At 46.0% G+C, this 12,647-nt stretch overlaps 1 protein-coding gene across 4 annotated transcripts in view; it reads left to right on the top strand.

Annotated features, from left to right (window-relative positions):
* Positions 1–1,704: 1,704 nt before the first annotated feature.
* SRGAP3 (SLIT-ROBO Rho GTPase activating protein 3) overlaps positions 1,705–12,647 on the top strand; it is a 187,390-nt gene continuing 176,447 nt past the window's right edge. For 2 of the 4 annotated variants that reach the window (XM_089663415.1, XM_089663414.1), the window contains exon 1: positions 1,706–1,913. In XM_089663415.1, the coding sequence (XP_089519541.1) occupies positions 1,856–1,913 (58 nt within the window). In that variant the 5' untranslated portion in view covers positions 1,706–1,855. Of the gene's footprint in view, positions 1,914–12,647 lie in introns of all 4 variants that reach the window. The other 2 variants (XM_089663412.1, XM_089663416.1) reach the window with 2 other exon arrangements.

The raw sequence follows: 12,647 nt of genomic DNA on the forward strand, positions 1-12,647 counted from the left end.
GGATGATAAAGGATGGATGGGATGATGTGGGAAGGATGGGTATAATGAGTGAAGAATGGGTATGATGAGGGAAGGATGGGTATAATGAGGGAAGGATGGGGATGATGAAGGATGGATGGGATGATGAAGGATGGATGGGATAATGAGGGAAGGATGGGGATGATGAAGGATGGATCGGATGATGAAGGAAGGATGGGGATGATGAAGGATGGATGGGATGATGAAGGATGGATGGAATGATAAGGGAAGGATGGGTAAGATGAAGGAAGGATGGGTAAGATGAAGGAAGGATGGGTATAATGAGTGAAGAATGGGTATGATGAGGGAAGGATGGGGATGATGAGGGAAGGATGGGGATGGCAAAGGAAGGATGAGAATGATGAAGGAAGGATTGGTATGATGAGGGAAGGATGGGGATGATGAAGAAAAGATGGGCATGATGAAGGAAGGATGGGTAAGGTGAAAGAAGGATGGGTATGATGAGTGAAGAATGGGTATGATGAGGGAAGAATTGGTATGATGAGGGAAGGATGGCGATGATGAGGGAAGGATGGGTATAATGAGGGAAGAATTGGTATGAATAGGGAAGGATGGGGATGATGAGGGAAGAATTGGTATGATGAGAGAAGGATGGGGATGATGAGGGAAGGATGGGTATGACGAAGGAAGGATTGATTTGATGAAGGAAGGATGGGGATGATGAAGGAAAGATGGGTATAATGAGGGAAGAATGGGTATGATGAGGGAAGGATGGGGATGATGAGAGAAGGATGGAGATGATGAGGGAAGGATGGGTATAATGAGGGAAGGATGGATATGATGAGGAAAGGATTGGGATGATGAGAGAAGGATGGAGATGATGAAGGAAGGATGGGCATGATGAGGGAAGGGTGGGTATAATGAGGGAAGGATGGGTATAATGAGGAAAGGATGGGGATGATGAGAGAAGGATGGAGATGATGAAGGAAGGATGGGTATAATGAGGGAAGAATGAGTATGATGGGGAAATGATAGGGATGATGAAGAAAGGATGAGGATGATGAAGGAAGGATGGGTATAATGGGGGAAGGTTGGGGATGATGAAGGAAGGATGGCAATAATGGGGGAAGGATGGGGATGATGAAGGAAGGATGGGGATGATGAAGAAAAGATGGGTATAATGAGGGAAGCATGGGTATGATGAGGGAAGGATGGCTATAATGGGGGAAGGATGGGGATGATGAAGAAAGGATGGTTATAATGGGGAGTGAAAGATGGGGATGATGTAGGAAGGATGTGGATGAGGAGTGATGGATGGGGATGATGAAGGAAGGATGTGGATGATGAAGGAAGGATGAGGAGTGAAGGATGGGGACGATGAAGGAAGGATGAGGAGTGAAGGATGGGGACGATGAAGGAAGGGTGAGGAGTGAAGGATGGGCATGATGAAGGAAGGATGAGGAGTGAAGGATGGGGACGATGAAGGAAGGGCGAGGAGTGAAGGATGGGGACGATGAAGGAAGGATGAGGAGTGAAGGATGGGGATGATGCAGGAAGGATGAGGAGTGAAGGATGGGGGATGATGCAGGAAGGATGAGGAGTGAAGGATGGGGATGATGGATGCGGTGCATTGAGCCGGGTGTCCAGCAGGCTCCATGTCTTGTAGTGGGAGGTGGGCGGAGTCAGGTGACGCTCAGCCTCGGTTCACCCTGCAGCAGCAGCAGCAAGAAAAGAAAGAAGGAAAACAATCGGAGAGGAGCGGAGAGAGGAGGAGAGGAGAGGAGGGAGCTCCGGGCAGGGCGATGCAGAGCTCGGTGTGTGCTGGGCGGCGCTGCAGGTGATCGGATCCCCGGAGACCCTCCGGACCTCCCCAGCCATGTCCAGGTTCAGGAAGGACAAGGAGATCATCGCTGACTATGAGAACCAGGTCAAAGGTAAGTGCCAGGTGTGTGCTCTCCCTGCTGACAACCTACCTGCTTCGGGGCTACCCGTCACCACATACCACTTGCTGCCAGTGTACCCTCCTCTGTACACCCACTGCTGACAACCTACCTATACCTACCAGAGTGCACCCACTGCTGACAACCTACCTATACCTACCAGAGTGCACCCACTGCTGACAACCTACCTATACCTACCAGAGTGCACCCATTGCTGACAACCTACCTATACCTACCAGTGTGCACCCATTGCTGACAGCCTGCCTTTTACTGCTCATCTACCTGCTGCCAGTGTGCCCTCTCTCTGCCCACACCTCTCTGCTGCCTGTACACCATATACTGCATGTGTGCCCATCTCTATACACCGCCCTGTTGCAAAACAATCATACACTACTTACCCTCTGCAAATGTTCCCCCCCCCCCCCCATTCTCTCGCTGCCCACTTGCCTCCTCCCCGCCTTGCACTAAATATCATCTAATGCCAGTGTGCCTTAGACTGAACACCTACCTGATGCCAATCTTCCTCTTAGTACATACCTCTCTCCCTGCTGCCATTGTACATACAGACTAGCCAATGCACTGTGTGCATACACTGACATGCTGTTGTCTCTGCACTGTGCATACACTGACGTGCTGTTGTCTCTGCACTGTGCATACACTGACATGCACTTGTCTCTGCACTGTGCATACACTGACATGCTCTTGTCTCTGCACTGTGCATACACTGACATGCTCTTGTCTCTGCACTGTGCATACACTGACATGCTCTTGTCTCTGCACTGTGCATACACTGACATGCTCTTGTCTCTGCACTGGGCATACCAGGGGTGGACTGACAACTCATGGGGCCCCCGGGCAATGGGGGATCATGGGGCCCCTGTGTCCTTGCCCAAACTCAAAAAAGCCTATGAAAAAGGTACAAGGGGCATCTCATGGGGCCTGAGTTTCCAAATGGTCAGTCCACCCCTGGTGCATACTCTCACATGCACTTGTCTCTGCACTGTGCTTACACTGACATGCACTTGTCTCTGCACTGTGCTTACACTGACATGCACTTGTCTCTGCACTGTGCATACTCTGACACGCACTTGTCTCTGCACTGTGCATACGCTGACACGCACCTGTCTCTGCACTGTGCATACGCTGACACGCACTTGTCTCTGCACTGTGCATACGCTGACACGCACTTGTCTCTGCACTGTGCATACGCTGACACGCACTTGTCTCTGCACTGTGCATACGCTGACACGCACTTGTCTCTGCACTGTGCATACGCTGACACGCACTTGTCTCTGCACTGTGCATACGCTGACACGCACTTGTCTCTGCACTGTGCATACACTGACACGCACTTGTCTCTGCACTGTGCATACACTGACACGCACCTGTCTCTGCACTGTGCATACACTGACACGCACCTGTCTCTGCACTGTGCATACACTGACACGCACCTGTCTCTGCACTGTGCATACACTGACACGCACCTGTCTCTGCACTGTGCATACACTGACACGCACCTGTCTCTGCACTGTGCATACACTGACACGCACCTGTCTCTGCACTGTGCATACACTGACACGCACCTGTCTCTGCACTGTGCATACACTGACACGCACCTGTCTCTGCACTGTGCATACACTGACACGCACCTGTCTCTGCACTGTGCATACACTGACACGCACCTGTCTCTGCACTGTGCATACACTGACACGCACCTGTCTCTGCACTGTGCATACACTGACACGCACTTGTCTCTGCACTGTGCATACACTGACACGCACTTGTCTCTGCACTGTGCATACACTGACACGCACTTGTCTCTGCACTGTGCATACACTGACATGCACCTATCTCTGCACTGTGCATACCCTCGTTCCTTCGGTGCATTACCCACAGCGAGTAGGCAGCCCACCCAGAATAATGCAGTGGCAGCCTCTCCCTGTCCATTCCCGGCCCCCCTAGGCCTGGTCTGCCTGCAGTGTGGCCGTCTCCACAGCAGGGCATCTGTGTGCTCGGTGCAGTGCCAGGCGGATGAGGGGGAGCAGGCTGCAATGCAGCTGTGCAGCTAATAAGGAGTGTCACTGATATCGGCCTGCAGCATCCATCATGCTCACTCACCCAGGAGCAGATTGCTCCCCTGATACAGAACAGAGACACTGCATTGTCTGCTAATAGTCATTAAATGATACACGTGCTATTCAGCTGCTGGCCTGAATTATTGCTCCAGGAGACAGGCCCACACTGAGATATGTAATGCATGGAAGCCGTGTGCCTGCAATCCCTCATCCCTCTGCCTCTGGAATTGTTTCCTTGTCTTGGCCCAGCTCCAGGCCTGAAACTTTCCCTGCCTCCCCATCTGCTCCACCTCTGGCTCTAATCTCCTCCTCACCTTTATTAAAGTCATATGTTGGCGCTTGCACTCTTAGCCCCCATGTCTCCAGCTATGAGCAATCTTTCCAACCCTTCTTGCCTCTAGGAGTCTTCCTCTTTGAGGTCAGATGTATTGATCTGCATCAATAAATGTCCTGCTTAAAGGGGTTTTCCTCATTCAGAAAGAGGAGGCCTCTGCGTTGGCTACTGATCGGGGCGTTCCAATCAGAAAACCCTCCGATTTGCTGCTTTAGAGCTGCAGCAAATGAGAGAAAGAGGTTTGCCACCTTCAGAAAGTGAAAAGCCCCTTTAACTACCCAAAAGTCTTTAGATTGATTTTATTTTTATGTTACAGTCCAGCTCGTAAGGTTGGGTGTAGAGGAGCCTGAAAAGTTGGTCTCTGTTCATAGGCACCCCTTGGGCCAGAGAGAGGTCTGCAGACTGCGGCCAGATGTGGCCCTCTGCTTGCCTTTATCCGGCCCCTTGGGCACTATTCCTTCCACTGATACGAGCCAATATTCCTCTTACTGACACCAATGATGGGACACTATTTCTTTCACTGACAGCAGAGATGGAGAACTAATTTTTCCACTGACACCAATTATGGGGCATTATTCCTCCCCATGACTCCAATAATTGGGCACTCTTCCTCCCACTGATACCAATGTCCAGCTCGTAAAGTTGGGTGTAGAGGAGCCTGAAAAGTTGGTCTATGTTCATAGGCATCCCTTTGGCCAGAGAGAGGTCTGCAGACTGCGGCCAGATGTGGCCCTCTGCTTGCCTTTATCCGGCCCCTTGGGCACTATTCCTTCCACCGATACGAGGCAATATTCCTCTTACTGACACCAATGATGGGACACTATTTCTTTCACTGACAGTAGAGATGGGGAACTAATGTTTCCACTGACATCAATTATGGGGCACTATTCCTCCCACTGACTCCAATAATTAGGCACTCTTCCTCCCACTGATACCAATGATGTAATTTTTTTTACTCCTGCTGACCATCAAGCCTATGGCGCTGTTTGCTCCCACCAATGCCGGGGCACTTTCTACTCCCACTGGCCACAGTCCGACCCCCTCTGAAGTTTGAAGGACAGTAAAATGGCCCTTTGTTTTGAAAGTTTGGAGGCCCCTGGCTTAGTGAAATGTTTGCTTTATTCTGTTGGATGTCAATTGTCCCTTACTAAGCCCCCAATTGGTTGATGGGTGGCTTCAGGACAAAGTGGGGCTACGTTTTTACTCCTGCTCACCATCAAGCCTATTCCATTGTTTGCTCCCACCAATGCCGGGGCACTTTCTACTCCCACTGGCCATAGTCCGGCCCCCTCTAAAGTTTGAAGGACAGTAAAATGGCCCTTTGTTTTGAAAGTTTGGAGGCCCCTGGCTCAGTGAAATGTTTGTTTTATGCTGTTGGATGTCAATTGTCCCTTACTAAGCCCCCAATTGGTTGACGGGTGGCTTCAGGACAAAGTGGGGCTAAGCTTCACTTTTGTAGGAAAAGCCAGAATTTGCACATAATTTTAGCTGCTATTATCTCTTGTACTTTTGAACTTTTCTGTTGCAAGTTTTGACATTGACTTGACATGTGGTTTTCATCCAAGGTAACCTATGCTTCTAATCAAGTTTGGATTACCCAGCTTTGTAACAGATTCACTGTAAGTGAATTATTAGGGTTGTTTGTAGGTACCATTATGTTGCAGAGGTTGATCTTCATAGGTGGCCGTAATGGCATGTAAATGTGTCTTTTGCTCATGCTTTAGAGCTGCAGCAAATGAGAGAACAAGGTTTGCCACCTTCAAAAAGTGAAAAGCCCCTTTAACTACCCAAAAGTCTTTGGATTGATCTTATTTTTATTTTACAGTCCAGCTCGTAAGGTTGAGTGTAGAGGAGCCTGAAAAGTTGGTCTCTGTTCATAGGCACCCCTTAGGCCAGAGAGAGGTCTGAAAACTGTGGCCAGATGCGGCCCTCTGCTTGCCTTTAAAGCCGATGGTCAGATTTTGCATCTAAAAGTATAAAGGTGGCATGTCAAATGTGTGTCTTTTACATAAATAGTAAGCCAACCAGAGCTTCTTTCCAATCTCAAAAAACTGGAAAGTGCATAACTGGAGGGCAGGTAGGTATGAGATCCGTCCTTCAAAGACAGACCCAACTTATCAAGGCTTGCCCATGTAGACACCTCTGGTTTTCATTGTTGACCAACGGCAACTGAGACTTCTCCTTTTCCACATAGTTCTTATATTTTCATTTCCTGTGGGCTTCTGTTTCAAGAACAAAACTAGTTTCAGCACAAAAATGTAGTTGAGGAACCATTTCTGGAGACTTGTTGGGTAATGAAGATGTCTGCAGTCTTCTGATTGACCCATAGTCCTCTGATACAATGGGGCCAATGTGATAAAACTGGAGGAGAGAAAATTAGTACGTTTCATGTAGGGGAAAAACTATCAAAAACTCCATTGTGGTGTTCCTTTTCCTTCCTCCCGGTTTATTGCATCTGCAGCGGTAAGGGGTTCAGTAGTAGAGGATGGAGTTCGAAAAGTTGCTGATGACTATGTTATAGTAAGCTAGGATTGAGCTGGTGCCTTTATAGTGGCTGTAAAACTACAGAACTTGAGATACCACCCCCCCCAACTCCCATCAACTGCCAGGACATGTTGGGATTTGTTGTCCCATGATTGGCAGCGAGTGACAGCCAGCAAAAGGATGGTTTGTCCCTATTGGAGTGTGTGTGGAGGGGGAGGGGAATCTGTCTGCCAGAGGTCTACAGTATATAACTATATCTCTCAGTTAATGGTCTGTATCTTGCCTTGTCTCTATCTATCTATCTATCTATCTATCTATCTATCTATCTATCTATCTATCTATCTATCTATCTATCTATCTATCTATCTATCTGTCTCCAACAGTAATCAGAAACCGGCGCTCAAATCTCTCTTGCTGCACTCAGAATGGAATAGTGCACTGGCTGAGGTGCCACCCTTGATAGATTGGGGAATCTTGATACTATCAGAAAAAAACAAAACAGGGCGCACTCTTCTCGTGCATTAACGCAAAACACCATAAATTTATTAAAAAGATGCAAAAACATACTCACAAGCCATAAAGGTCATAAAAACAGAGACAAGAAGTCAAAGGTGCCAATCGTGGTCAGCATGCGTCCTCGGATAAAGTGCTAATGCGTTTCGGGAGTCAAACTCCCTTCCGGATCTATTGCTCTGAGGACTTCATCTCTCTCTCTTCATCTCTCTTTACCCCCCTTCTGCTCTCCCTCTCTCTGCCTCTGTCTCTTTCTGCCTCCCTCCTGATCTCTCTATCTCCTTCTCTCTTTACGCCTTCATTTCTCCATCTCTCTGTCTCTCTCTCTCTTTTTCTCTCTACTCCTCTACTTCCTTCCTGCTCTCTCTTGTGATCTTCCTCCCTCGCTATCTGACTCTCTTCATGTATCTCTCTCTATTCCTCTCTCTCTCTTCATCTCTCTCTCTTCATGCATCTCTCTCTCTTCATGCATCTCTCTCTCTTCATGCATCTCTCTCTTTCCCACCCATTCTCCCTATTGCACTCTCTCTTCGCTTCATCTCACCCGCCCCCCCCTCCTTATTTATCACTCTCTTTCATTCTCTCTTTCTCTCACTTCATCTCCCCTGTTTCAGTCTCTATCCTTCCTTCTCTCGCTCTCTCTAATCATCTCTTTTCATCTCTCTCTGCATGCCTATTTCTCTTTCCCTCCTCACCTCCCTATTGCACTCTCTCTCTCCTCTTCATCTCACCCCCCTCCATACTTCTCAATGTCTTTCCTTCTCTCTCCCTCTCTCATCATTTTCTGTTTTTGTCTCTGTCCTTCCTCCTCACTCTCTTCATCTCTCTCCCTCCCTCTTCATCTCTCCCTCTGTTTCTGTCTGTCTGTCCATCCTTCTCTCTCTTCTATCCCTCTTTATCCCTCTACACTATGTCTACCCATTGATCTTGTACCTTCCTTGTATCTCTTTCTTTGCTTCCACATTCTGTTACATTGTATCCTCACATATAATATTGCATCTGCTCCCTAAATACAGATAACTCCTCTTCCTCTTTTGCATACCCCCCAATCCACAGTGTCTGTATATTTGTTTATGTGCAGACCGCCTGCACTTGTAATACAATATTTTCTGCCCCACCCAAGGGCTGCATGTGTTTTCCCAATCTTCCAGAACAGACAATCTGAAATAAATCCATTTCTTGTCTCTGGTGAGAGTCTCTGTGGCTGTAATGAGCGATTTTCTTTCTCTTTGTATTTTGTGTTTATTCGCAGTGATTTCTATGGTAATGAAGCCTTGAATAGTAACACACAGATTGATTCATCCGGGAAAAAAAACATGTTTTCAGGCCTTGCGAAATCCAACCATTCCACAGTACATCGTAGTAATATTTGACACAATGTAACAAGTGAAAGCAAAGATGAATCAGCAGAGGATAGCGACCAATCAGAAATCGTCTTATGTTGTTTTGCCTGTTTTGAAAGGATAGGATTGGCTGGCAGGGATTACTCCGGGATTTCACTGTTTGTATTAATAAGCCTTAACTGTAACCAGAAACTTGGCTTCAACATACAAAGGAAAGCGTCGGTTTTGCATTCACTGTTGTGGCATTTCTGGATTGTTTTTTAAAAATATTTTGCATTTACTGTTATGCTGCTTTGGGATTGTTTTTTTTAAATATTTGAGGTTTACACCCCGGTCACATCGATCCTGACTTTGAAAACATGCGACTTTACTGTAAGTCGCACAATTTTAGAGTCGGGTTGTCATTGCGATTTGAGGATGCATGCACTACTTTAGAAATCGGTGGGGCTTCAACCAAGTCGGAACCGCACCGATATGGCCGCTGTAAGCCCCGGTTTACATCTGTGTGGCCGTGTGGGCCACGGTTTGCGCGGGCACGAGAGCCTATTCATTTGAATGGACTCCTGTGCCTCGTGACACACAGGGAAGAAGTCCCTGCACTTCTTCCAAAAACGCAGCCCGTACGGGAACCTCAGTCCTCAGGACGGTTGCGTTTTCCAGTGTGGGCAGCGTGCCATTAGAACTAATGACACCCGCCCGCGGGTCCGCATTTCTCAGTGTGGGTAGTGCGGATGCACAGATTTTCGTGCGGATCCGCAGCAGCACCACCCGCACAGATGTGAACCAAGCCTAATTGCGGACAATAGGGTGCCACTTGGCATGCAAATTGCAAGTCGCATGGCATGCAAATCGCATGCCAAGTCTCACCCAGTGCGACCAGGGTCTTAGCCCCGGTTCAAATATATGCGGCCGTGTGGGCCACGTTTTGCACAGGCACAAGAGCCCATTCATTTGAATGGACTCCCGTGCCCCGTGACACACAGGGGAGAAGTCCCTGCACTTCTTCCGAAAGCGCAGCCTGCACAGGAACCTCGGTTCCCAGTACGGTTGCGTTTTCCAGTACAGGCGGCGTGCCATTATTAATGGCATCTGCTTGACGGTCCGCATTTCTCTGTGCAGGAGATGCGGCTGCACGGATTTTAATGCAGATCCGCAGCGGCACCACCCGCACTGATGTGAACCTAGCCTTACTGTTTTTAAGCAGTCAATTACACAAGCATTTTGTATTTGAAATATCTTCACCTGCCTCTCCTGTTAGCTAAATCTAAATCTTGAATCCCTGTAATTCCAACTACTGCCACATTTTAGGCTTTGCCCTTTGTAGTTGAGCAAGAGTGGGAGGTTGCACAGTGTAGACTCACATGACAAGAGTCTACATTCTTGCCAGAAGCACTGTGAGAAACCTGCTAAATCTGTCTGCATTGGATTTTATTTATCTCAGTTAGGCCTCATGCACACTGGGCATTTTTACAGCTGCTGTTTTTGTCTCCTGGCGTTTTTTTTTCCTACAGCCAGTAAGCTCCTTAGCATGTTATCCTCTATGTCTATGCACACATAGGGGCTGATTTACTAAAACTGGAGCATGCAAAATCTGGTGCAGCTCTGCATGGTAGTCCATCAGCTTCCAGCTTCAGCTTGGTTAATAAAGTTTTGACAAAACCACCCCGGTCACATCGGGTGCAACTTCGCATGCGATTTGCATGCCATGCGACTTGCAAATTGTATGCCAAGTCATACCCTATTGTCCACAATTAGAGCGGTGAAATCGGTGCGGTTCCGACTTGGTCGGAGGTGCACCGATTTCTAAAGTAGTACATGTACTACTTTGGTGCGATTTGCATAGACAATCGCACCTGAAATCGGCATCTCACTCGACTCTCACTGTAAGTCGAACGATTTCCAAGTCGGGCTTGATGTGACCGGGGGGGGGGGGGGTAAAACCTGGAAGCCAATTGGTTTTTCGCAGAACTGCACCAGATTTTGCACCGTGCAGTTTTAGTAAATAACCCCCATAGGCTTTAACCAGTGTTTTCTGGCAGGGGGGCGTTTTCTGGCTGGAAAACCCCCCCAGAACTGATGGGTAGCAAGAGGAGCTTTTTAGCTGTAAAAACGCTCTAACACTGGTAAACGCGGTAAAACGCAACAAACTGGCGTTTTTGAGCCAAATTTTTTTTTTGTGCGTGTAAAGAAATGCTAACGTAAAAAACACAGCAAAACACAGCTAATGCAAAAACACTAAAAAGAGCAGAAAAACGCATGTTTTTTAAAGTGACTTTATATAGCTAACGCTACCAGCGTTTGTAAGTCCTTAAGCTGAATAGATGTTGTGACTGCGGTACTATTTTTTATTTTATGGGAGACAGTTTATTCATTCAGGAGCTGCTGTTATGGCTAATGGATGCAGTCCGCTGACGTTGGAAGATAATTCTGGGACTTGTAGTTCCACAAAACCTAGGAAGCCACACAGGCGAAGACTAATTTATAGATTAATGAGCCCCTTCACTGAGCTATCATTGGCAGCAGATATTCTATATACTGTTATGTGTCTGAAGTTCTCTTGAAGGCATCTAGCAGTTTGAGTCTGTTGCCTAATGGAGTGAGCAGACGCTAAAAGGCAGAAAATATGTGTGTATGTCTTTAGATATAATGAATATTTATGTGTTTAAGATATAATATATGTTTATGTGTTTAGATAAAATATATGTACATGGGTTTGAATCAATCTTTCTCAGCAGGGGTTCCATTGAACCCTATGGTTCTTCCAGAGGTTACCTGCGGTTTCACGAGCGTTGATGGATAGATCTCTTTTCTGCAATGATCACCAATGTGAGGGGGTAATGCCCCATTCACAATTCAATGTATAGGGTTGGTATTAAAGTAAAAAATGTAAAGGAGCATTTTTTTCCCCCCTTGGCCACCAATGTAAAGGGGAATTTTCAACTACCAATGGTCATAATGGGCACTACCAGGGACACTACAGTTTCCTCAGTCTGTGTATCATATTTAGCGATTATCATTCGTTTCATTTTAAGATTTGTATTGTACTGTATAAACCATATAATTCTCTCTTGGCTTTAAATACTCTAGATATCCTTTATTCATTACTCTTTTATTTAAAACCTTCTGCAACATAATGAACACGCTAATGTTCCATGCATTGGAGATATATTTTACATTTTTAGCAGAGGTTCCCTGGGACTTCAACATTTTTTCAAGGGTTCATCCAGGGTAAAAGGTTTGAGAAAGGCGGAGATAGATAGATAGATAGATGATAGATAGATAGATAGATAGATAGATAGATAGATAGATAGATAGATAGATAGATGATAGATAGATAGATGATAGATAGATAGATGATAGATAGATAGATAGATAGATAGATAGATAGATAGATAGATAGATAGATAGATGATAGATAGATAGATAGATAGATAGATGATAGATAGATGATAGATAGATAGATGATAGATAGATAGATGATAGATAGATAGATAGATAGATACGATAGATAGATAGATAGATACGATAGATAGATAGATAGATACGATAGATAGATAGATAGATAGATAGATACGATAGATAGATAGATACGATAGATAGATAGATACGATAGATAGATAGATACGATAGATAGATAGATACGATAGATAGATACGATAGATAGATACGATAGATAGATAGATAGATACGATAGATAGATAGATAGATACGATAGATAGATAGATAGATACGATAGATAGATAGATACGATAGATAGATAGATACGATAGATAGATAGATACGATAGATAGATACGATAGATAGATAGATACGATAGATACGATAGATACGATAGATACGATAGATACGATAGATACGATAGATACGATAGATACGATAGATACGATAGATACGATAGATTGGATAGATACGATAGATTGGATAGATACGATAGATGGATAGATACGATAGATGGATAGATAGATAAGATAGATAGATA

The sequence above is a fragment of the Staurois parvus genome, unplaced genomic scaffold (genome assembly GCF_062004578.1).
Source record: "Staurois parvus isolate SC_StPar_1 unplaced genomic scaffold, SC_StPar_1.0 ptg001682l, whole genome shotgun sequence".
NCBI classification, from domain to species: domain Eukaryota; kingdom Metazoa; phylum Chordata; class Amphibia; order Anura; family Ranidae; genus Staurois; species Staurois parvus.